Source organism: Cavia porcellus, unplaced genomic scaffold, assembly GCF_034190915.1.
Source record: "Cavia porcellus strain 051 isolate PalLab524CR breed Dunkin Hartley unplaced genomic scaffold, mCavPor4.1 scaffold_12, whole genome shotgun sequence".
NCBI lineage: Eukaryota > Metazoa > Chordata > Mammalia > Rodentia > Caviidae > Cavia > Cavia porcellus.
The window spans coordinates 75,720,006-75,746,723 of NW_026947495.1; the positions used below are offsets into that span (position 1 = coordinate 75,720,006).

Here is a 26,718-nt window from a genome sequence, read left to right on the forward strand (position 1 = left end):
TAGGAATGAGTTGGGATTGTTTCTCTAGCCTTCATTTTCTGCTAAAAGTTTCTGTTTTTTTTTTAGTTTCTTGGAGCCTGAATTCCTTGATAATGAGTAGTATGTGTGTTTTCTTTGGTTGTCTCCAGTAAGATGATGGAAGGCATGCTAGGGCATTGTTCTGAATTTATATAGAGAGGTTATGTTCTGTGGTTATGCATAAGCTGATACTTCCGAAATATTGTTAATTGAAGTATCTTACTGACAGGGTCTTGTACAGTAATTCAGATTTGTGATTATAAAACAGAAATAGCTATTTAAAAAGCATTTTGAGAGAAAGGTCTTCAAGGTCTTTGTAGCTACTATCATGGTGAATTTGCAATTTACTTAGGATATCATTCTTTAAAATATATTTCACTTTTAGCTCTAGTACCTCTAGTGGCTTTGGGAAGGAGTTAATTGATCTTTGATGAGTCTTTAGGAAGAGAGAAAAAGGCAGAAAATAAATTCCTTACCCAATTTTATTGGGGATAGGAGTAGATTCAGGGCCTTTGCACTGAACTATATCTCCAGCATCATCTTACCTTCTTATAAGTTTAAAAAAATTTTTTTTAAAACTAGTCTTTTGCTAAGTTGCCCAGGCTTGACTCAAACCTGTGATCTGCCTGCATTAGCCTCACATAGTATTACTATATTTTAATATTTAGCTTCAAATTTAAAATAATGTCTTAGGCTTATTATAATTTTGCTGTCAGCTAAACTAATTGTCTCAGAACAAACCAGCATAAATTATAGTTGAAAATTTGGGCAGGAAGATGTCACATATATATATATCATACCAAAAACTATAACATATTTTGGGTGAATGAAATACTTAAGTGGAAACATTAAACTATCAAATTAAAATACAGAAAACATTTATATATTATTAGGGTTGGAAAGGGGTTTCTGTGCATTCACCCAAGACAGAAACTATGAGGCTAATGACGACTATGACAAAATAAAGCACCACGTGGGTGAAGAGCTCATGCTCTGAGTCCAGAAAGAATCCCTAAAGCCTGGAAGAAAATGAAGCACTTAATAGAAGAAACAGCTGAATGCTACAAGCAAGCAAGTATTAAAATAAGTCAAAAACATTAAAAAGTTCAATCTTACAGTCAGATAAATGCACCTATAACCCAGTGTCAAAATATGTGAAGTTGGTAAAACTTTTAAAAGATAATAAGCAGTGTTGGTTTGGGCAGTAGACTTCATACAGTTGTTGGTATCATTATGCTATGCCAACTTTTTCTGAAGGGTAATTTGGTGAAACATACACATTTTTAAAAATTTAGTACATTCTGTGACCTACATGAAAAACTGAGGATAGTTTACTATGAGGTTGGTGTAAATAATGTATTGATGTTTTTCCCTGTAGATAGAACCTTGTTTTTCCCTGTAATGGAATATTGTATGTATAGGAGAAAAATAGTATTGCAGAAATTTTAATTCGTTAGTCAACAGACATTTACTGAACATACAACCTGTACCAGATGCTGATATAAATAAGCCACATATCTGCCCTAATATGTGGTAAAAATAAAAATTGCACTAAATAAAAGGACATTGCAAATCTGTATATACATATATACATAATTTTATATGTACATTAATATAAACACGTTCTTTATTGCACTATTAGTGATTATTCTGCCTGCCGTTCCCCATTGGTCATCTTGACTGAGTACACAGTTGCTTTGCTAAAAAGTCTGATATACCCCCTGACAGTTCCTGGTACCTATTTAAATTGACATAATTATGAGAAAAACGTAGGTTATTAAACAATTAAAGATTTGGAGTTGATAGTGACCTTTACTGTTGTAAGTTTTAGTACAGAGTTACTGGCAATATTTAACAGTAACTGAATCATGAGAAGGTAGAACTAGATAAATCTTAAAGGGTGAGTCATCATTGATTTTTCTAGGATAGACGTAATGTGTGATAACTTCCTTGTTAGTAAGTGATTTGGTGTTTAATTTAATTTTGACTTTTTTCTAAGGATTTTTATGTCACTTAACATTTTTAAAATGTTGCCAGATCATATATATTCACTTTCAGTTAGAGAAGTCCTGTTACCATATCATTTGTCCTAATCCTTTGGTTTTTCACAAGAAAAGTGAGATTCCGAATACTTGTTCCTTTTTGTATTTCTTGTGGTCCATAAACTCTCCTATCTAACCAAAAATGAATTAAACTAAACTGTGGTGGCTATTTTGAATAGTTTAGGCTTTGCAAAATGGTAAATGAATTAATTTTATTCTAAAATATGGCTTTAGGGACAAGACCAGCCTGATTTTTATGAATTATGATTTTATTATATAAAACTTTTTTATATTAAGTGAAACTTTTGTGTATTGATAAAAATGCCAATAGACTTTTAACTTTCTTTTGAATATCCAGCTCACTGTTAATGAAGCAGCTGCTCAGCTCTGTGTGAAGGATAATGCCCTGCTGACACGAAGAGATGAACTTTTTGCGCTGGCTAGGCAGATTTCTCGAGAAGTCACCTATAAATATACTTACAGAACCACCAAGTAAGTGTTAACTAGTCAGCAGTATGTTTGCATTGCTTGATAGAAGGCAAGTTTGAAACAGCCTCCACTGATACGATATGAGCATTTCTGAAAAGGTTAAACACGTGATTATAATTCTGTAAAATTAATGTAGTGACTATTAAAAGCATGGTTGTTGAAAGTAGTTTTTAAAAATAAGTTTTAAAGCAGCCACCTAAACGTTGGGCATATTAATGGAATGGATAATGTGATATTTCAATGCATGTGTACGTTTTATAATGTTTCAGCTAGGTTAAACATATTTATCTCCTCAAATGTTTACTATTTATGGTGAAAATCAGAATCCTTGCCCTGGGTTTTGTAACACATTCTGTGTAATTGCTATTTCTAGTCATTCTTCTGTGCAGCAGAACATGAGGACTTCTTACTCGGATGTTCGTTGTTTTCTTCCACTCTTTTGAAAGACATAGCTTCTTAGTACTGTACCATTGCTCTGTGTTAGTGTAGACATTGTTCTCTCACGCACACTTTGGCTCTGATTGGATGGTGGGATTTAGACCGCCTTCACTCACTGTAACCTGCTGAACTGAGGAAACACAGTTAGCAAGGTGTTTGTAACCTGAGGTCAGCTGAAAGAGTGAGAAGACTCTTGACCAGCATTTTAAAGGAAAGTTGGAAGCATTTTGACTACTAGAAAATGGAACATAGAATATGAGTTTGAAATACAGAAAATGTAATAAAAAGAATTGTGGCTTCAAAATCCATACACATGCCTGCCTGTTAAGCACAAGATCCCTGAGTACAAAAAAAAAAAAAAAAAAAAAAAATGCACACACAGCACCATTCATCATCTTATTCCACTCTTGAGCTCTAATCATTCTCTCTAGGTACTCTGTCATTTTTATTTTATTCACATGTTTCTGCAAGGAGCCTTATTTCCAGCCCATTGTCTTTTGTATACGCCACTATTTCTGTGCATAGTCATAAGTGACCACTTAGGTGAGAATGACAATACTTGCTGAAAAGTCACACCATCAGCACTCTTCCCAAGTCTAATAAATGCATCTTTGGAAGATAGAACCTTGTAATGTGAAAGTTTCCGAAGTATCCCAGGTGAGTTTGTACATACTCAAGGATGAAGTTAGACATTTGCTATCACTCACTGATCTTGTCTCTTAACTCATTGTAACTTCATTTTCTGGCCTACCTCAGCAGCTTCACATTTACAAACACATGGTAATCAAAATTTGGTAGACTAAAGAACAGGGGAAGAGTATGCAGCCACACAAGATTGTCTTTACAGTTTTTTTCTAGAATCAGTTAAGTGCTGATTCAGTAGGGTTTTTAAATTTTCCTTATAATACAAAATTTTCTGAGTGCTTCATTTAAATAGTTTTCTTTAATCGCATGTGTGGGATTTAAGAAGAGCTCAGGGCTTAGAATGAAACTGCAGTTCCTGTATCCTCTCACCTTCCCACATCTCAGTTCCAGGCCTCAGAAGTACCCACCTTTTTTTTTTTTTCTTTTCTTTTTTTTTTAATTTTAAGGATAATAAAATCTAACAAAACAAATAGAGCAAAGTCAACTAAAAATAAAGCAGCAAAATTGCTACAGAACTTCAAAGCAGGATACTAGGAAAACAACAATCACTACCATAGTATGTCTTCACAATAATTGTCCATTCCATTAAGTATAGCAAAATCAAACCAAAAACAAAACAGAATATTGAATAACAATCAGAACAGAACAAAACAGAACAATACTGGATTTCAGAGACAAGATAGAAGGAAATCCCCCAAATTTGCTGTTTTACATACTGTCATCCTCACAAGAGATGCTCAGACCTCTGGCCCCGGTCCTGCAAAATCAACCAAACAAAAGAAGCATTTAATTGTTTTATGTACCTTAGTTGCTATCAGCCTGTCCTCTAAACCTGCCAGTTGCTTATGGGTAGGAGTAGGGATAGGGGATGTGTTTAATTCTCAGCCCGCACATGGTGGGCTCATAGGAGGTGCTATCTGGCTTTTCTCTTCCTGGAACCCACGCAGCTTGCGCGGCTTTATCTGGCTAGTTGGCTTCTTGTTGAGTCCTCCCAGTCTCAGCATGGAGGCACCTACTTTGTGACTGTGTAAAAGGTAATTTAAAAACTTGTATTTCCATTCCCATCTCTTTTCCCCTGTTCACACCATCATAGGTAGTTCTTGCCTCCAGTGTTTGTTATATTCGTGTAAACACATGACAATATTTTCTCATTTTCACCCCTTTTTAAAAAAAAAGCATATATCTGTACTTTTATATATTTCACTTTTATATTACTTAGTAAATCTTGACAATCTTTTTTTTAATATATACTGGGGATTGAATTCATGACCATGCGCTTGGAAGGCAGGCACTTATGCCACTGAGCTAAATCGCCAGCCCTTGGCAGTCTTTTTATTGAGGCATATACATTGGCCTAGTTGATAGATACTGACTTACTTTTAGTCTTTTGTATTGAAAATAATGCTGCAATAAATAATGTACCAATAAATAAGTAAATAAATAATGTACATAGCATATTTTGTTGATTCTGAGATATACTTTTTCACATTCTAGCATCTTTTATGTTAAGGTATAACTTACAGTTGATGACTTACAGTTTAGTTGACAGTAATGTTTCAGAGTGATACATGATATAATTGTGTGCTGTAGAATTGATGGAGTGCCATTATATATGTGTGTTAGTTCCTCTGGGAGAGATTTCTAGCCGGGAGATTTCTAAGTCAAGGGTAACTATGTCTGTAGTGTTGGTACATAGACAAAATGCTGTTTTATAAGATCTGTGCTCTAACTACTGAGCTATGGAGCCATGCAAGTAGACAAAATGCTTTTTTAATTTCAGGTATGTTAATAATCTTAAGCATTCATCTTAATGGTCATTTTTGTTATTTTATCTTTAGTTGTTTCTGCTGAACCATGAAGGGATATTCTCCTTGATATTTTTCTTCTTTGTTTTAGATAATCATGAAAAACTGATTTCTCTCTGGGGAGTTCTTAGGTTAGTGACTGCTACCTTTTCAAGTGTTTCTCTTTTCTTCCTTTTAGGTCAAAATGTGGTGAAAGAGATGAATTATCCCCAAAGAGAATTAAAGTGGAGGTATAGTTATATCTAATATTTTCTTACACTATTCCTGTTTGCTTTTATTCTAAGATCTTTTATAATAGAGTAAAACCTTACTAATTTAGTTTAAAAAATACGGTCTCATAAACTAATGAAAAAAGATTTGCATATTTGAGGGGTACCAGGAATTGAACTCAGGACGTTGTGCTTGCCAGGCAGGTGCTTGTGCTGCTGAGTTATATCCCTGGCTCTGAACTGCTTAATTTTAAAAGCTATGTGTAGAATTATATTAATCTGACTTATCTATGGTAATTTGTATTAGAAAACTAAAGAAATTCTTTTAAAAAACTACTGACTAGATTGGCATCGAATCAGCTTATCACAGTTTGATTTGCAAATTAGTGTTTTTTACAGATTTAAGACTCTTCACTGGTTAAGCAGTTCCTTTTAACATCATACTAGTCCTATCATCAGATACACTCACAAGAACTTTTACTTTCTTGATTTTAGCTCTCTGAAGGTAATGGCAATACAGGTCAGGGAGTCTTCACTGTAACTGAAGTCTGTTTGAGGACCGTGGTTGAGACTTCTGATTTTAGATTTGTAAGTGATAGGGTAGGAGTTGAGGAAGAAAAATGTGCATTTCTCAGAGCTCTTTGTAGAACAGGATGGCTTCAGAACTACCATTTCTCAATTTGGATTGAATACTGTTGAAATGTCTAGTCTGCAGCAGAGTGGAAATTTGAAATCAGGCGGCTCCTTTTCCCCTTTTAACTCGTGGGCAGCGGGTGGGAGCTGATCTTAGCCACCCCAATATTTAATTAAGTTACAGCACACAAGTCGAGCATGACTACCTGAGATGTCCCTCATCACACCATGTGTACTGTGTAACTGTTTGTAGGTGAAGCCAGAATTCTCTTACAATATAAATCCCTTGTTTGCCTACATCTTCCCGATGGCGGTGGCGTTCTGCTGTACATAGAATAAAATCTAAACTTCCCCTGAGGCATCTCAGAAGGCCCTTCCTGAGCTGACTGCAGCTTGTTTGGTGCTGCGCTTTCCCCTGCTCGCTGCCTTCCAGGTACACTGGCCCACTCCGGTCTAGAGCAGAGCAAGCCAGACTCACTCTTCTTCCTCTCTCCGGGGTTATTTTATTGAGGTCGCTGTAGGTGGCAGCTGAATGTCCCCTGACTTAGGGTTCTCTCCCTCTCTGCAGGGGCTTCCTTATCCCTAGTTTGCGCACAGGTCACTCTCCTGGCTTGCATGGATCTTGCCCTCCTTGAAACTGTTGTATGTTTTAGTTATCAGTCTGTACCATTGGGTGGGAACAGGACTCTGCTGTGTGTCCACTACTGGCTGCCCAGAGTCTTGCACTTAATAGGACCTGGTAAGACCTGTTGGGTGAAATAATGACTGGCTGCACTAAGCGTCTGACTTCTAAAAACTTTATCCTAAAATAATAGTTCTCAAAAAAGAAACGTATTTTGTTCCTGAAGGGGCACATCTGTTACACATTGTCCTTAATACTTGCCGTCCACCTCTTGTTGATTCTGGAGTAATTTTAGGTGGGTTAACGGAGGTTAACCAATGCCAAAAGTTACTGGTATTGAAATTATCTAAAAGGCAAATTGGAAAATGATCTAACTAGTGAAAGAGTTTTCTCTCATTGGACCGTGCAGTGCTAGGGAAGAGAAGATCTTTGAGAGTTGAGCTGTCAGGGCTTGCTGCTGGGGAAGGACAAAGCAGTGAATATGGAAACTGTCTTGGCCTGAGGCGTCGTCAGAGGACTTAAAGGAGAGACATTATGACTCCTACCCAGTGGCCAGGAGGAATTGTCAGCTGCTAGCCTAGCAGGGCATCAGCGTCTGTTGTCTATTTTCCATTCGTGGCCCTCAGTGTGGTCATGATTCAGGCTCCTCACATAAGTCACACTTGCCCTTTCGGTTCCAATGGAACTTTGAGATTTGTGGTCAGCGACAGTCTGAGCTGCCACAGTTTCCTATTTGGCTGTATTGTCTTTCTGGCCATCTCAGTAGCTCTGAAATTTAAGTAGTATGTTTATTGACTCTAGTTACAGCATTTTTGTCTTACCAGAGGCCTAGAGTGGGAGATGTAACGTTAGATGTGAGTCTTCTGTCCCACTACAGATCATACAGTTAGAGTTCCATATGATCATTATTTTAGCGCTATTCACAAAGCAACTTGAGCAATTACGGATCCAAAATTAAAATAGTCAGTGTTCCCTTTTCTTGTACTCTAACCCTTCTAAATGAAACAAGTGCCTGATCAGCCTCGAGCCTCTTTAACAGTCACCTCAGTACCCCACTGCTTAGGACTCATTGAATGTGGCACTTGGTGCGTTTCCATGTGGAAACTTTGCCACAGTACTTATCATTTGTTTGGCAGTTGACAAGCAAGCTAGAACTTTTCAGCGTGGCGTCTCATTACCCTTTCCAGCCAAAACAATTTGTTTGGTACGGTACTTAACATTTTTCCCTTGTGCCTTCCAGATCCAGTTAATGGCTGCCACAGTACCACTGTATTTTTGTAGAGACCAAACTCTTGATTTTGTTTCACAGAAATAGAAATGTTAGCTTTGAATTTAAAATAGTGATTCACTTTTTATCATTTGTTTTATATTTTGTTTTTTGCTTAGCTTTTAGTAAAGTATTTACATATTGCAAGTCGTCAATATCTCTTCAACGTATGTGTGTATTGTGTGTGTAGGTGTATAGTGGAAGTTTTTGCAACACACACAGTCTTTGTGTAAAAGCTTGTCTAAATTCTGTTATGGTATACTCTAAGTGAAATTTTAGATACTGGAGATGCTCTTTTTGGTTCTGAAAGCTGACTCTGCGGTAGTTACATTAGCTGTCAAGGGATTTTGTTCCTTTAACATATTCCCGTCAGATTGACCCTGGACCAATGGGACAGTGATGCATGTACCACTGGTGGTTCAAGCCTCTGGCACTGAAGCATAGGAATTACAGCCCCACTGCAAATGTGTTATTAGTGCTCCATTTATGTCTACCTCCTCAGGTTGGAGAGAGGGAGACTTTCTGGCATGAGAAGAGATTTGGACAAGGCTTTTTAATGGGGAGGGTTATTTGAGTTAGGGTTTCAAAGGAGGACAGGATTTCAGGTCAGGATGCTGGGTGGGAGGTGGGATGGTGTTAAAATGTGGGGTAGTGTGGGCAAAGGCAGGGGTAAGAAAATACTGAGCATGTTTACAGAGCAGTAAGAAGCATTTGTCTACAATATGATTGACACAACGGACTTCATAAATAAAACTGGAAAAACTAAATTTTTGAACATGATTTTACTCGTTTACAATTTCTTTGTATTCTTAGTATATTATTCTTTAAGGAAAGAAATGTAAACTTAGAACTGATTCCTTGCTACTAGGTTCAAATTAATGAGATGATTTCTTCCTCTTTCTTTTCATCTTTATTTTTCAAAAATCTATTACACCAGCCAATGAATATCCATGTCAAGTCACTCAGCTTATTTTTTTCCAGTTCACCAAAGGAAAATGTGGTGTCTGGTAGATAGAATAGAAATGATAGCAAAATAATTTGACACGTAAGGTGAGAGGAACATTTTTCCTCCTGGCATTATCAGTGTGTTAAGATACACTAATAAAAGCAGTACTTTGTTCAAACTTAGTAAGCTCTTTTCTCCGTGCTGACTACTGTATTTCCTTGATCTGTACATGAAAAGTTATATAGTATGAAGTTTGTCTGATTTTCCTCTCTAGTAAGGGCTATGTAGTTGGTTCTCTCTTAAGAATAATCAGTTACTATTTATTTATTTTTAAATATTAGTAAACATTGCATAGAAGTGCTGAAGATGATCTATTGTCCTTAAGTAGTGGTCATTCTTACAGGGTGTATTAGACCTAAAAACAGTAGAGATTTTGAACTTCATTTCTAGTGTAAATGAGATCACCAAAGAGAAAAACAAGGCTGCTAGCTTGAGTGGGCCTTAGGAAACTACCACTTGGAGGGAACTCTTAGCCCTGTATGTTAGTGAAGGCTTGGAAACAGTTCTACCAGACCAGGTGAACAGCTCAAGTCCATTTTCAGCAACAGTATTTTTATAGTTCTTCTTTCTTAAGGTCTCTGAATCCTTCAACTGTGTAGCAGTTGTAAAAACAATCACTGTATATCGACTGTTATGTGTCAGTCACTTCCAGGCACTTGGAATTCATCATCACAACCTTGTTCTACACTGCATAGAAACTTTATGATTTACATTTTATAGCCATGGCAGACCAGAAAGGGCCAGTAACCTGTTAAGTTGCCACATTGCTACCCGTTGAACGAGCCGGGATTTCCAATCTATGTCTCACTTCTAAACTTCAAAGCAGTACCATCTTTCTGGATACTGATGAGTGTTCACAGAGAACCTTAGTTGTGAAGTAAACACTATTGGGACTAGACCTTTCCTCCCCATTGTGGGGTGCGAAAGGGCAAAGGGTACTCAGGACTTGGTCTTTAGGTTCACAGTTGGGGGGTTTTTGTTTTCTGGTACCTGGGTTTGAACTCACAACCTCATGTTTGCCAAGCAAGCACTTACAGCACTAAACCAAGCCCCCGGCCCCTAGGACTTGGTCTTTGAAGGAAAGGGTAAGAGTAGCAGGTATTTTCTGAACCAAGAAAGCTAGTGAGCACCTGTAAGTTTTGAGTAAAAAATTTAAGTGTGAATTACAAAGTGTATATATAGATGATATTATTAGTAATATACTGATTGTTTATAATGTGAAAAAATAGGATTCTAGGAAGCTAGAATAAATTAAGAAAAGTTAGTCTGATTTATTTATACCTGTCTGTGACAGTATATATTTTAAGAGAACTTGACAGCTTATCAAGGAGATGAAAAACCAAGAGCCAAAGTCTTGGCTGTCTTATCTTCTGAATTTTTAAAAAACATTAATGAAACATAGATTCCATTGGCTTGAACAACCTCCAGTGTTACAAGGACCGTCTTAGCAGGAGGAGGGGGGACTGTAGCTACTTGTATCTCATCTGTGAGTTTCTTTCATTCACTGAATTGCTGGAAATGAGGCAAAGATAGAAGACCCCTTTCTTACCCTGGGAGATTAGGGCTGCAGAGTAGGTGGAGATAACTGGGTGGAAGAGATGAAATGTGGTAGAGCTTAGAAAGCCAGAGAACTAGAGTATGAAGAAAGACTTAGAGGAAACATCTGCTAGCAGTTCCAGTGAGTGGGAGAAGGGTTTTGAGGAAGGAGGTGAAAATGGGTTCAAAATACCCACCTATGTTGGTGCTAAGCTGTTGGAAAGAAACCTGAACTAATCTGATGTAGACTGGTGCCCTCTGGATCAGAAAAACAGAAGCATTGCAGTCTGCTATTCATACAGAAAGTGCGAGTAGAGGAAAGGAAAACGCACATGTGGGGTCGAGAACATCTGCTGTGACAAGTCATTTAAAGACAGCTGCACAGTGACTTGAAAGCACCTTGCTGGTGTTTGGCAAAAAGATGAGGGGCTGGGGGTGGAGATCAGTGGGGTGAGGGCAATGAGGTCACGAAAGGCATCCCGCCTTGTATCTTCTATTTTCTCAGTGTTCAAGCCCATAGCCTCATCAGCAAGGGAACATTGTAATTAATGGCTGCAGTCAAAAATATGACATGGAGATAAATTGCCCAGAGCAGGGCACAGCTGGTGCTGAGAAAAGAGCTTCAGGGACTTAACCAAAGTCCTGGAGCAAACAAGGAGGCCAGTGTCTCTGGAGTGTCCTCACTTTTATTTTCTTTTAAGCCTTGTATTTTGGATGGCTCACAGCTGCTTTGCACCTCATGCAGTGACAGCTGCTTGGTCTTAGTTTTCCCATCCTCAGTGAGCCACCAAGACTGGGAGAAAATCAGAATGACTGATGTAATCAGTTTCAGAAAGGTATTTAATTACTCGGTTATCACTACTTACTACTTATTGCAAGCTCTTATTTCTCCAAATAATGGAGCAAAAATTTTGACATGCAGAGTTAGAAGCCATGCAGCTTTTCAGTTTTCCCATGGCTGAATAATCCTGTCAGTGGTGATGACACCGTATATTTCTATGACATGATTTACCTTTGCATTGCTGCCTTTAATCCCCACAAATCTCTGGGCAGATGTGGTATACTCCACATTTCAAAATTGGGAACCCTGGAAATAATGATAACTTTCTTTCCTAAGACTGTACATCTGGTCCCTACCATCAGAAGACTAGCTAACTCCTGTTTCCTCGTAAACTCCTTGAGAAGCAGTATTGCGATGTAGACGCGTGTGTGGATTTTGACTGAGCGTGCTCCACTCAGAGCTGGCTGCTGGGTCTCCAGCCCTGCCTTCACACCGAGCTCCCAACTCGGGTGCCTGCCTCTCTGGCTTGGGTACCCAGAGTCTCCCCAGCCTGTGCACTCAGCATGTCCGTGATCAGATTCATCAGTGTTCTGGCCCCTCCCTAAGTCTGTATTATAGTACATGTCACCACCAAACTCCCAAGTTCCTAGTTTTAGAGGTCCCCTCATTTCTGTGATATCTGCATCTCTCCAGGACGGAGCCACCATTCTCCTGTACCACAGCCCTCCAACCAGTTGTCTTGTCCCTACCTTTGACCCCATTGCATCCAGATTGGCCTTTCTGAAGTGCAGATCTGGTCAGTCTGTTTTCTAAGGCCTTGAGAGGCTTCTCTTTGAATTTAAAACCTAAAATTCTTAGTACAGTTTAAAAGACTGCATAACGCCTGGACCTGTGTTTTGAACTTTTCTACTCACTTCCTCTTTGTCAGTCCACAGTATTTCCGGCTTAATTTATATAGTTTTCTAGCCTCTGGAGTGCAGCCTGTTCTTTTTGCTCCAACCTCTTCTACCAGCCTCCTTTCTATAAGGAAGTGTTTCTTCACTGGACTTCCTGTCCTCTAGGGAGGGTGCCTTTGCTGCCGCCCTAGCTTTGCTGTGCTCTGGGTGTCTTGTCTGGTCCCCTCAATGGTCTGTATTTACCATGAGCACAGAAGGTGTGTCTCTCTTGTTTGCCTTACATCACCATATAAGTACAGTGTGTGAAGCAGTTAGGTGACATTTTTGTTGAATGAATAAATATATTTCTAGATTTCCTGTGTGCTTTTCACTAAGTCAGTTCCCCACCAGTATACTCTTTATTCTCTTGATAGATTTAGTGTTTGGTATCTAGTTCCTACTCAGTTTAAATATGCATACTATGTAATAAGTATCCCTGAAATTTATCCTTTTCTTTCTGTACGATAAGCTACTTATCACTTGCTGCTTTACAGTTGGTTAAATCTGGTAGCTTTGGATTCAGATCATCAATATTAGTAACAGATGTTTATTGGGTAATTTCTCTGTGCTAAGAAGTATACTAAGTATTTTTCAGTGCATGACATTTTTGCTTTCCTAACATGAATCTGTAAGTTACCTAAGTACAGTTGTTGCACTCCTTTTGCAGAAGAGAAAACAGGTAAAATAACCTGCTGTATGTCACACAAGTCTCTAGAACTGGGTTTCAAATTAAGTGTAAGTAGTAGAGTTAAAGCCAGTTGTTATGAAAGACAGACTCTTAAGAGAAATGCCTGTATTTATCATTGTGAGTTTTATAAAGTAATCACGTTATGGTTTTATAGATTGAGCATGGGCTTAGATAGTTGTAAAATGACAGAAATAGTGGAAACCTAGAGTTGTTTCTGAAGAGAATTCATGAGACGGCACATGGGAAATACAGTTTCACCTGGTAACCCAGCACTATGGGAGGTGGAGGTGGAGGAATCACAAGTTTGAGCCCGGCCAGACCCAAGCAAGTTAACAGCCCAGTGGCACCCTGCCTCTAAAACAAAAAAGGGCTGCAGATACAGCTTATTGTAAAGGCCCATGGTTAGTTGAAATGTGATATAACCATTGTCAGTGATCATAAAACTTGTTTTCTAGTGTAAAACATGAGAAAGATTATATTTTTAATTGGTTTCATTCATGTTTTTCCTGAAGTTACAATGTAGAGCATAAAATATTTGTACCATATGACACTGAAATGAAATCATGTATGTTAGCGTCTTACCTGTGATTATTGCGCAGTGGGGTTAAGGTGGTTTTCTCTGCTTTATAGTCTGAGTTTTTGAAACACAGGTATTTTCTGTTTTACAAATTAAATATTAAGAACTCATTCTTTGACCCCCAGGATGGGTTTCCAGACTTCCAGGATTCTGTGCAAACACTCTTCCAACAGGCGAGAGCCAAGAGTGAGGAACTCGCAGCTCTTAGTTCCCAGGTAACGTGAACCACCACTTACTCCTTACGGGATCTGGACGCTGGAGCGTGAGTGACGGCTGCAGCTAGTTTAGTTTTAGAATCTTGAGAGCTGTATTTATTTCTGGTTGTTTTTAAAATGTCATCTGATCCACAGCTGCAGCAACATGTAGCAGTGACAACTTAGTTTGGTTTGGTTCATTAACAAAATCTGGCACTACTTACTAATTTTTTGTAGTTTGGTAGATAGAAAAAAAGCAGTAGCATCAGGAAAATAGCCATACTGACTGAGCCTGCGTATAATACAGCTCCGAGATAAAGCAGTGCTGGTTCTCAGTAATAAAATACTAATAGCAAAGACTGTAATTATTCATTTATTTAAATTTATGTGTACTGAAAATTTATTAAATTAATATGTACCTTCGAATGCAATGCCATTAAATTATTTTTGTATGAACACTGAAATGAACATTTAAAAAGTCGGTTTTCCAAATATTTTGTTTTGGAAAGCGCTTAAACTTTTATTCCTATTGATTCTTCCTAGTAATTTGCTTTATTCAAATTTAGTAATGTTAAGTTTTCTTTATTCACATTAAGTGTATGACAAATATATCTCCCCCCCCAGAAGTGCTTAACTGAAGTTATCAATTAACTAGTACAAATGCAGATGAAATAAATTCATGTTTACTTTTACTCTGGTTTTTATACATCTAGAAAAATGGTATGAGCATTTATCATATGTATTCAGTGAATTAATATATTAATCGCGACTTTTTGTAACCAATTTTATATAGAACCTTTCATGCACCACCCTCTTACATAACATAGCAGAGATTCATATCTGTGCATTTTGACTATTACCTCCTGGCAAAATATCACGGATACACTGCTTCAAATATCACATAACAATTAATGTAGAGCACTGTGTGGAAAAGAAATTTACAAAATACAGAGGGTAAATGTATGTATCACCTCACTAATTTTGTATTTTAAAACATGTCCTTTATGATTGGTAGGGAAATACTGCTGTTTCATTCTGCAGTGCAAATGAAGATCCCCTTGGCACTGATGTTTTTCTGCATACTTCACATTGTTTAATTTTAGTGGGAGATGTGTTTGTCTTGTTCCTCTAGACAACCATTTTACACCTTGTTCTCTCCCAAGCCTACTGTCACCCTTTCGGAGTCTGTGCAATGCCAGGTTCTAAAATAAAAATGCCAGGATTTCACCCCGTGTGTTAGAAGCAGTTGACAGCAGATGCTGCTGTTGCTCTTAGGTTCCTTCTTAAAAATCTTAAAGCACACGGTACCTTGGAAAGCTAAGCTGAGGTTTGAGCTGGGATGGAATATGCTATATAGGATTGGGAAGAAACCTTTTTTCTTCTGTACGGAATGCAGCATTTTATGTTTTAACATGATACAGATCTTTATTCATATTTATGGAACCAGATATACTATATGAAATGTGAACTAATTTTAATGAATACTAAATTTATTTGCTGGAGTCTGAAATTGGCATCTTTAAACCATTTAAGCTTAGAATGTTTTAGTAACTGATTATTTTTGCTTTACTTACTAGCAGCCTGAAAAGGTGATGGCAAAGCAGATGGAGTTCCTGTGTGCCCAGGCTGGCTACGAGAGGCTGCAGCGTGCAGAGCGGAGGCTGTCTGCGGGGCTATGCGGGCAGGGCTCCGAGGAGCACAGCCCTGACGGTGCACCTGCCGAGGGCGGGGATGGCCCAGGTAGCCTCGCTCGCAGGACGGGGTGGGGGTGGGGGTGAAGGTGGGGGGAGAGGCTACAGACTCCCAAACCTTGGTGTTCTGTAGAAAGTGTAAGTTCCCTGGGAAAATTAATTTTAAATTGCCTCCTTTTTTAAGAAAAAGGAAAGAATACATCCTGCAAATGTTAATGTGTAAAATTTTATTATTTCCGTACACTAGTTGACATGTGTGCTTGAATGGTGGTACAGTTGGGAGATGTGAGCAGTACAGGCCAGGCAGTGTGTGTGTGTGTGTGTGTGTGTGTGTGTGTGTGTGTGTGTGTGTGCCCACGTGCATCTGTACGCTGAGCCCAGGGTTTTAACATAGGGTAGTTAACTGCCATTAACTGTACCTCCCATTCAGCTGTACCTCCAGACCGGGTCATTTTAAAGAGATTAAAACCTTACCTGAAATTTATACTTGTGATTTCTTAAGACAATATGATAATTGCTTCTAAGGAATTGTGACAAAGGCCAACTCAGTTTAGAAAGCTGTGTGATTTTATGACTAATTTCCCTATTTTGAAAATTGTCTAATTTCTCATGCCTTCACATGAAGAAAATCCCAAGTCCTTGTTGCCCTTTGCCCAGCATGTCTGATGAGTTGGGAGCACCTCGGGCGCAGCTGCTTGTGGGCACGTGGGTGCCAGGGGTAGCCACAGGCACCTGCCTAGCGGGAGCTGTCATGCTAGTTGAGGGTGGCAGTGTCAGAGATGTGCTGTGGCATCCACCTACCAGTGGGTCACTCAGCATTTGAAGTAAAGAGGAATTTTACACTGTATTTTACATAATTCTTGTGTTTTTATAGAGAGTGGTTGCAGTCAGTAAGCCTTCCCTCCAAGGGAGAATACTGTCACAGCTCACACATTCTCCCGCTGGAGTATGGGGCTGACCTTTTCTGCAGATGCGAGTGCTGGGCGAGAAGATTCAGCCTTTGTAAAATAGTGTAGGAACTCTGTGGTTGCGGTCTTGTTTAGCTTCTGCAGGCATCTTTAACATTAAGAAGTGAAGGCAATTATTATAGACTGTGGGACTCTAGGGACACCAGGATAATTTAGTGTGAGGTAGCAGTTTGCTCATGTGATAGATTTGGGTTTATGACAAATAGTACGGCTTAGTGTACAGAGCATTTTTATCTGCACTGATTCCGCTTTTTATAGGTTTTGGTGTAGGGTTTTGTTTTGTTTTTTGTAATTGGCTTGAAGCTATCTCTGTGTAGTATTTGTTACTGTGTTGTTAATGATATGCCTTGGTAAAATGGTTATCCTAGTAAAAAATTGCCTGGAGAGAAAACGTATTACACAACAAAGTTGGAATGCTTACTAGAATTCTGTCTTTGTTTAGTTCATTTTTAACTGTTAAATATGTCCAAGTAGAATTATGTATTTTGGAAGTAGCATAATATAACTTGCCATTTTCCCTCCTAAATTACTATTTTGAAAAGGTTCTGTTCCCACTGTCATTTAAATTCTTCCGTGCCTGTTGAACTCTGCACTTTTGCAAAGAAGTGTTCAGGCAATTTGTGAAAACATTTTAAAGAAAAGCTCTAGTGTGTTTTTAGTATTACTCAGATGTGTTTTTCTCTTTTCATCAGGAGAAAGACCTCTGAATCTCCGAATGCCTAATTTACCAAACAGGCCACCCCATCATTTTGTGGTGGACGGGGAGCTGAGCAGACTGTACTCTGCCGAGGCCAAGTCCCATGTGTCAGGTGAGAGTGGGGATGAGCAGGGTGAGGCTGGAAGAAAGCCTCTTTCAGTTCTTCCTCTGCTACTGCTGTCCCTCTTCCCTCCCAGCCCCAGATTCATCACAACAAGGTTACTAGTCAGTTCCTCTCCCCTTGCAAATCATAGATTACCATAATGTCAGCTACTCTTTCTGATAACGAAGTATTCCAAAGAACGATAGGGAAAATCAGAAGGTTGAGATTGTTTTCATTAGCTATTACATGGATGGTGACTTTTAAACTGAATACTAAATGACTGCTTTGAATTTGGCTGGTCCACCCTTTTCTGATAACCTAATACAAAACTGATGGACTATATACGTTCTCATACTAAGAATATCTTGTGTAACAAAGTCTAAACTTTTAATACACATGTGTTTTGGGGGTTATACTCATATTCCGAAAGTAAACTTCATAAAAGGTAAGTTTCTAGTTAGATATTTACATATTTTTATTCAAATAAAGAGAGTTAGACAAAGCATTTGATCTGCACCATTGGAAAGAATCTATCAGGCTCTGAATTGAAGTAAATTTAGGAGTTACTTAGTAGCGCTACTTGTATAGATGAGGAAGTCCAAAATCAGATAAAATGACTCTTAAATTTGAATTCTAAGTTAGTGGAAAAAGTAGTTTTAAAAACTTTAGAATTAAACCTGACTTTCTGTCTGATAGTGTGAGTTATGTATTTACTAGGAGAAGAGTTACTAAGAGAGTCTCTCTTTTAATTCTCTGCTCAGGCTCCAATTAGTAGATGATAAAAAGGCCAGAGTGCTAATGTTCAGTGCTATGACTTTTGTCTGCTGTTTCACACTTTCATACTTACTTTTCGCTGCTTTAAGACTGTTGTGGAGGTTAAGAAATTGAGAATTATTCTAAAATAATATATTTATCTCTTTTTCTGCAGTATGAAAAAGTAATATATTCTTCAGAGTTGTTAAAAAATAAAACTAAAGCATTTTATCAATTTAAATTTTTGAGGGCCGGGAATATAGCTCAGTGACATAGGTCCCTGCCTGGCAAGTGCAAGTACTGATTCCCAGTACCAAAAAAAAAGTAAATAAATAAATTTCTTTGAACTCTGTCTATAAAAGACATATTCCAATTATGTTGCTCATGTTTCTTACCGTAAGAATGTACTTTACGTCTCTATTATGATGTATGCTCAAAATAATAGTGCACATTTTTAAAACATTTTTAAAAGATATTATAGAAAAGTCACATGGCTATTCATTCCCTTTGAACACATTTATCCAGGTTATTGCTGTTTTCTGAAGCAGTTCTGGAGTCCTCTCTCATTAGTGACTTTACAAAGCATGACCCAAAGGTGTGGTGAACAGCACTGCAGAGGGCTCTCCAGATGAAAAGGCAGGCTGGTAAAAATGGCAGTGTGTCGCCACTCACCTTGTTCATACATGGGGCACAGTGTGGCTTCTAGCTCTTCCCCAGAGTCAAAATGACCGTGAAACCCAAAGGTTGGGCATTGAGGCGGAACATGAAGGGAGCCACTGCAGCACGAGAACAGACACACATGGAGACCTCCAGAGCTGCTTCTGGAAGCCGCAGGGGTGCTGGACCAAGTGTGTCTGAAGCAAGCAGGAGGATTTTGGAGGGAGTTGATGGCAATGTGTCCTTTTACTGTATAAATTAAATATTCACCATATTTTTCCCCACTCCTGGCACAAAGGTATAGTTTAGATAGGACTTTATAAAAGTAGAACAAAGAAATACTTTTTTAAAAGCCTTTTTTTCTCCCTTTTAATGAGTACAGGTAATTCAGGTTTTATGCAATGCAAACATGGGCCCAGATCTCAGCACTGATACTTGACTCAGTAACCCTAACTTAAATTACAGTTACTTAATTCTCCCTCCCTCGTTGCTTCATCTGTAAAATGTTAATAATTTTTACCTCCTAAATAGTTAGGAGGGTTCAGTCAAATAGAATATATAAATTGTATGGCTGACAAGGACTCAGTAAGTGGTGGCTACTATTTCTGTTATTCTTACACACAATTTAAAATCCTTTTCTGTATTGCGAGAATGGATTCATAAATTGAGCTACATAATTTCAGACAAACTATTAATATTGGTTACTTCTCTGGGATCTTTCTGTGTTTCTGTGTGTGTATACATGTGTGCATGCTCATACATGCATGTGTTTGCCTGTGTCTGTATGTCTGAACACCTGTGTGTCTGTCTGTCTCCTGGTATTTAGTACTTTAGGTAATGATTACATTTGTATGAAGTTGAAATAACTTAAGTACTTACAACTCTGTATACTGATTTCTTATGAAAGTGGAGTCATGGCCAGGTGTGGTGGCTCACGCCTGTAATCCCAGCACTCAGGAAGCTGAGATGGGAGGATCGTTGTGAGTTCGAGACCAGCCTAGGCCACAAAGTGAGCTCAAGGCCAGCCTGAACTGCATAGCGAGACCCCATCTCAAAAAAAAGAAAGTAGAGTCTTTATATTTTCCCTTAGTGTATCATAGCTAGAACTTTTAAAAATAGTTCCATATTTAAAGATTGAAGATACTTTTGTCTCATTTCTTCTTTGACAGTAAATATTTTAAACCCATAACAGTTGTATGTGAGTGAGCAGTTTTATTTTACATATCTTTTTCATTTTGTATGAAACATTTTTTTTAAAACAGTATATTTTATATATATATCCATTGTTTTATGTTCATTTCATCACTCATGACATTTTATAAATAGTCACCTCATTTTATAGATGAAGACACTAAGGCTTAGAAAGGATGTGATTTTCTCAGAGATATACATAGCTAGTGATTGGCATTGTTGAAATTTAAATCCAAGTTTTTAACTACAACTCTAGACCATTTTTTATTCACAACTGCAGAACTATTAAATATAGTTGATACTGTTTGCTGGAATATTGTTTTGTAGGTTTTTTAAAAATTTTTGTAGTTCACTGAACTAAAATACCAACCTATGGTATGTTTTCTTTCTTATGCAGAGACTCTTGGGATTTTAAAAGATTACCCTCACTCAGCTTTCACCCTGGAAAAGAAAGTCATCAAAACAGAGCCTGAAGATTCGAGATAGCTGGGATTCACACACCATTCTCTGGAAATGGCATCAGAGTTAAGGGTAATGCTCCATCATAGAAACAAGCCTTAATAACCGATGTTGCCTCATTCAGCTCACACAGATTTCATAGCCAAAGCATAAGGACTTACTCAGTAGTCTGTGGAAACCAGGAAGACAAAACAGCAGCCGGGAAAGAAAATCAAGAGAGTGCTGCAATCTGTAACAAATACCGATCCATTCACATTCCTGTGTAAGTCGCTTTATGTGGAAAAGCTTACAAGCTAATATTGTAAGCATTCATTATTTAAGAATGTAAAATGTATTTGTGTAATTTATAGAATTAAAATCTAGATGTCCAGACCTGTTTGGTTGGTCTAATAGATGTGGATACAGTTTATTTTACTTGAAATTTTGTTGTCTACTTTAAATGTATTTAGCGTGATGATTATTGTACATCAATGTTTAGAATCTTTGCAGTCAAAAAAGAAAGTTTAAGTGACGTGGTTATTGACAAGGTTGCAATAACTAGAAAAATAGAAAACAAACACTCAATCTAAGCTAAGAAAATATTATGTATTTAATATTTGATAAAACTGATTTTGTTTAATAGGAAATGTGTAGCACTTACCTAGTAATGTCATTTTCACTGGTTTAATCAGTGCACATTTACACAATGTTGAAGGAAAGTTAAAAATGAGTAGAGTAGAAAATACATCATACCTAATCGACCCAGATTGGATTGTGTGATAGCTACTTAAGATGTAACAAAGACAGGAAGCTACTACTTGGACAGAGAACTTGAAGCAAACGGACTAATATTTAAAAGCCTTGATTTAAACATTGATATTTCAGAATGTGCTAAGTAGATTAAGACATAGTAAATTAACTTTAAATGTGATAAAGATGGTGACCTAACAAAGCTATGAGCGAGAGTCTGTGTTCTGTATCCAGAAATTCTTCTCCTGTGCAGGAGCCCCCGAGACACAGTGGCTCTCATGGGAAGGTCTTACCCCAGAATGTCACGTCGGCAGACATGGTTCCCTGGAAGTTTAGTTAACAGCTGTAACTCAATATTTATTTTACGGTTCCATTTTTGTATACCTCCCAGGTTTTTTAATGCAATTTTTTTGTAAAATTTACTCAATTTGATGGTATGTTTTAAATTCCCCTGTTCAGTCAATGGAGTATGTGCTTATTTTTTTCTATATATATGAGGGTATATTTAAATGTTAATGTACTGACATAATTATGAGAATTTCACATTTGAATTCATAGCGGTACCAAAAAAAAAGTACAAATCCAACATCTGCCAATATTCATCTTTTAACTGCTGGTTTAAGAAAAGATATTTGGCAGTTTACCTATTTCCTACAGATCTACCTAACCCAATTGTCGCCAAGAAGCGTATGTTGCCATAAGTATGTATCTGTCTTTAGTTCTGCTTCAGATCATAGCTGTGTAATAAATACTAAGTCACAAACTGTTATGCTGGAATTCGTCAACCCAGTGTTAAATGTCTGCATTGTGGTCTCTGACCACTGTCACATATGTAATTGCTTTTTCATTTTGATACATAGGAGAGCTTTACAGTAGAAACACCTGTAAACAACTTTGATACTATTAAAAGGCGTTTCTCCCTTCCTGAATGTTTTAATTGTACCATAGCATTCTGCCCATTGAAGAAGCTTCCTTGTGGTCCTTGCAACTTTGTTGCTAGCTTGAGGTTGATTATTGTGGTTGTATGACTCACTGTGTGTAAAACGTAGTATGAGTACGATTTAAATAGAATGTTCAGTTTTTAATATTAGCCATAGCACTGGTTAGTATCTCAGTAGTTTCATGAAACGTTTTCTGTATTCTAATCTACTTTGAGAAATTTTGTGGTCTTTTTTTTTTAATTGTGTCTTATGGTTCGAGTTTGTAGGTTTTAATAAGCAACAGTTTTTAAAGATGCAATAAACTTCCAGCTACTATTGATCCATCTTTTGTGGACCCACAAACTGCATCTTTAAGTCATAAATAAGTTTCCTTAAGTATCATACTTTTCTGATCTTTCAGGCTTAGTGATGAGGAAGCACAAGAAAAATTTCAGTAGAAAACAGTTTTTATTTTGTAAACACTAATGTATTAAACTTACTATACATTAAAGCAAATAATATATATTTTTATTTGAATTGTATATATAGATTGGATGCTATAACTAGTTGATGTTTTTCATTGTGTTAGAGGTATTTTCACTAAACAAGGTCAATTTGTTACCTCAGTATTACAGCCAATATAGTCCAAGGGACCATTTCCCCGAGTCTGTTCTACTTTACTGTGTGAAGTCTGCATTTTTGTGACTCTCAAGCTGTTGGGGGCGGGATGAGTGCATTTGCTTTCTGTGGCAATAAAGATTTTCTTTGCCTCACACATTTACGTTCATAGCACTTTCTGCAGAGGACTCTCCACCTTCTGTGTTTGGTTACTCGGGCTGGGCTTGAGTGTGGACACAGGAGCCACCGCCTAACCTGCAGCTAAGGGCGCTGATTGTCAGCGCCCTTCATTTCTGAAATTATTGGCCAAGTGGAACTCAGTTGGCTGTTTGGTCTGCTAGAGAGATAAGTTAGCTTATATCGTCCCAACCTACAAGAAATCTATAATGACATTTTAAAGTCTCCACTCTTTCTAACCAACTAAATAGGAGGAGCATTAGGATTTAACATTTATTATATGTTACATACTTGTCAACATTGATGTGATTCACTTCAGTGAAAGGGCAAGAGTGAGATAAGACCCTGCCCTTTGTGAACTCGGGATCAAGTTGGTGCGTTTGAAATACAAACTCTGCTGTTACAAAATTAGGACAATTGGGACTGACCCCTGATGCGTGCTGTATCATATAGTTGTCATAGTATGGGTGCCTTAGTGAGAGAGGCACAGGAGAGGCCAGCCAGGGCTGAAGTGTCAGCAGTAGCACGTGAGATGTCACTTTGCTCCTCTTTTTATTTTCTTTAAAAAGTACTCTTCCCATGTCCCTAGTAAAACAGCTTAGGTAAAAGCTGTAGCATTGGGTAGATTTTTGAGGCCCCAGCCTCCTGCTGTGGCTTTACAATTACAGTTGACACATTGAAGGCTTATGGCCTACGCATCCCACAGGAGTCCCAAGCTTACAGTTCCCTCACTCAGCCACTCAGGTGCTTAAGGATTATTAACACCACTGGGCCTTTGCTTATACCTTCACTTACTACTGCATTGAATCATCAAAAAGAAATCAGCCAAGGTATTCAGTTAATGAAATCAAAGAGAGCTGTCACTTTTGGGAAGTGAACTCAAGAGTAAATGGCTGCAGTTGAAATTGAACAAACATTTTAGGTTTGCAGCAGCTTGAAAATTTTATCCAAATATGATAGTTAATGCATAACTAAAAAAAAAATCTTATGGCCTAGCTGTGCATGCGTAGTAGTTTGGGGAATCCCTGCTAACTTCTTACCCACAAGTTCCTCAAAATTAAAATTCACAAGTGGGCTTCCAAAGTTAATAAAAGAATGATCTAATACCCTGATGCTTTTATTAGAAATACAAATTAATCTCAAAAAATCTTGATGTTGACTGTAGTATCCCTTTAAATGCAATTTTTATCTTTACAGAAATGGGGGGAAGCTAAATTCGAGGGCGTGAATTTTTTTGTGTATTTAGTAGTTAAATCTGTAAAGCTGTCAAGCCTGGTGATGTATGACTGTAATCCCAGTGCTTAGGAGGCTTCGGCAAGAGGATTGCTGTGAGTTCAGGGCCAGCCTGGGTTGTATAATAAGTTCAGGATTAGGTTGAACTATGTAGTGAGACTCTGTCTCAGAAAGACAAAAGCAACAACAACAACAAAACTTAAGACTTGTTCTTTGGTCTGTTTCTACTGACTTATGAAAATGGGGGGGAAGTTTGTTCAGAAATTATCAGAAATTTTAAGTTGGTAATCAACTCATTAAACTGAATCTGAGAAAGAAAAATCAGTTTTACAGTGTATAAAGTTTTAGCACATTTTAACAATCATTTTTAAAGAACTATCAATAATGATTGGTGCCATTAACAAATTGGTTCATTCAGCTCCTTTATGCTTTCATATTCTTATCTGTTAGGATCACACAGTTCTTAAATATTTAGACAATATTGTGTTGAATTTTGGGTCTCTTGTCCATATCACATTTTCTAATCAGAATTTCTGACAGCAAAGGAATTTTATTCTAAAGTGTCGTTCAAATGATGGTAAAGGCCTGATTTCTACCTGTTCCGTTTCATCTAAAGGCTATTTGCATGACATTTTTGTCACAATTGGTAAGACCTCCCAAACAAGGAAATCGGAAGTGAATCACAAAACATCTTAGTTTTAATTAGTTTAATGCGCATATGAAATTTTGCTCATAATCATTTTACATTCTTTTTCAAATTCTGAAATATTTGGTGGACAAATTGTGTATATTCCAGGGGACAACATGATTTGGTATAGGAATGCATTGTGTACTGGTTACCACAAACTGATACACTTCATTGAGAAATTGCCTTCTAATGTTGGTTGACTTCATAGTTACTGCACCTTAATTACTAGCTCATTAAACTTTCAGTACAGTGTTTAAATACTCTACGTAGTGCATAATTCCACACTGATGTAAATTGAAGGAAATCTTAAGGCTACAATAAGGCTACAATGATAAAGTTCAGATCTTTTTCCTTACAAGTGCTCTGTATTTACCATTTCCATTGTACCTTCTCATAATCTCAGAGAAATAGCATTATTTGAATGGCGCCATCGAAACATTACAAAATGCAAGTTTAGCTGGCATTGGTTCAAGATGGCAGTGCCGTACAAATGTTAACAGTCATAAACCCACAGATCGTTCTCCACCAGCTTAAGAAGAGTGGTGAATTTTGTGAGTATCCTGGTAGTCTAAACAGTATGGTAATCAGGCTCATTTTGCTGTGGGTGAGCCCAGTGATGGTGTAAATTAGATTGTGCTTCATATTTACACATTCTGAAACCTTATGAGTCATCTTAGCATTAGAAATTTGCACCTCATAAAATTTGTTTAAAGTACCGTGTTCAGCGCCCACACGCAATCCTCAGCAAGCCAAGGCTATTGTCTCAGAACTCTCCCAGACACCCGATATTGGCGGGTCACTTAGGCTTGAGTATGTAGGAAGATATTCAAGTAGTGCATACGTAGGTGGAATCTTACCAGTAACTGGCTCAGCAGAGGTATTTTGCAATTTTCTGAGACTACTGCCTTCAACTGTGAACTGTTAAACCAAACATCTGTGGTCTAGCGCCATACCCTGCTATTATCCTGCCCAGAAGACAAAAGATTTCTTTGGTACTATGTTCTCACACTGTAAACTGTCCAGAGTCTCATGACGGTACCCTTTTCCCCCCAAAATGCATACTTTCCGCCCTGGCGTCTCCACAACATGTAAGGAGATTTTCCATCCACAGTTATTGGCTTGGTCCTTCTTTTCCATTCAGAATTCAGTCAGTGTTTCTGTCATCAGATAATGTCCATGTATTGATACGGGCTTTCTCATATAAACTAGCTTGCAAACTGGACTGTTTGTTTTTTACTTTTACTGACAAGAAAGTAACAACAGTTTGTATAGTGAATTACGTATATCCTTAGGTATGTCTAAGTATACTAAACACCAATTCTTAGGATACTCAAGGACAATTTCTACTTACATTGGAGGTTACGTAATTTTATTTAAGGAACAATACTAATGTATTGTAATTTTTGCAAATGAGAAAATGATCCCATTTCCCAAGATTTTAAGCATGTATGTGATAGTTGGCTTGTGGGAGTAAGTCACTTTTTCAGTGGTCCCTTATTCAAAGACAGGAGCTTGTTATCTTGGAAAGCAAATGATTTAACAAGGCTTAGCAGTCTTAATTTACTAGTAACTGCAGGAGTGCCATATACCAAATCTATTTCCTGCCCAAGGCAACAACTTAACATTTAATCCTTTGCAACACCTGGGGGTAATATCGCCCCTGTTCTGCAGATAGGAACACAGACATCTCAGGAGATCAGTGATGGTTATTACACGGTGAGTGAGTAGGAACGTGGGCCAGTCCCCATACTCAGAATCCATGTGCGTCCAGATGCCCTGTATACTGCGTGGGCTCTTTGAAGTTCGTGTGGTCATGTTTATATGGAAGCACTTTATACAAATACCCACCACACAGGTGGAAACAAGGCATAAGTAGAAATGATCACATTGGTAACTGAATAGTGATTAGCTGGGTAATCAGTCATTAGTGGTCCAGGTGCCAGCACATC

At 37.8% G+C, this 26,718-nt stretch overlaps 1 protein-coding gene across 3 annotated transcripts in view; it reads left to right on the forward strand.

Annotated features, from left to right (window-relative positions):
* Nucleotides 1-22,828, forward strand: part of Nab1 (NGFI-A binding protein 1) — a 39,931-nt gene extending 17,103 nt beyond the window's left edge. For 2 of the 3 annotated variants that reach the window (XM_063259450.1, XM_063259452.1), the window contains exons 3-8: nt 2,419-2,552; nt 5,616-5,667; nt 13,817-13,906; nt 15,463-15,625; nt 17,237-17,353; nt 20,343-22,828. In XM_063259450.1, the coding sequence (XP_063115520.1) occupies nt 2,419-2,552; nt 5,616-5,667; nt 13,817-13,906; nt 15,463-15,625; nt 17,237-17,353; nt 20,343-20,431 (645 nt within the window). In that variant the 3' untranslated portion in view covers nt 20,432-22,828. The remainder of the gene's footprint in view (nt 1-2,418; nt 2,553-5,615; nt 5,668-13,816; nt 13,907-15,462; nt 15,626-17,236; nt 17,354-20,342) is intronic. The other variant, XM_063259451.1, reaches the window with a different exon arrangement.
* The last annotated feature ends 3,890 nt before the right edge of the window (nt 22,829-26,718 follow it).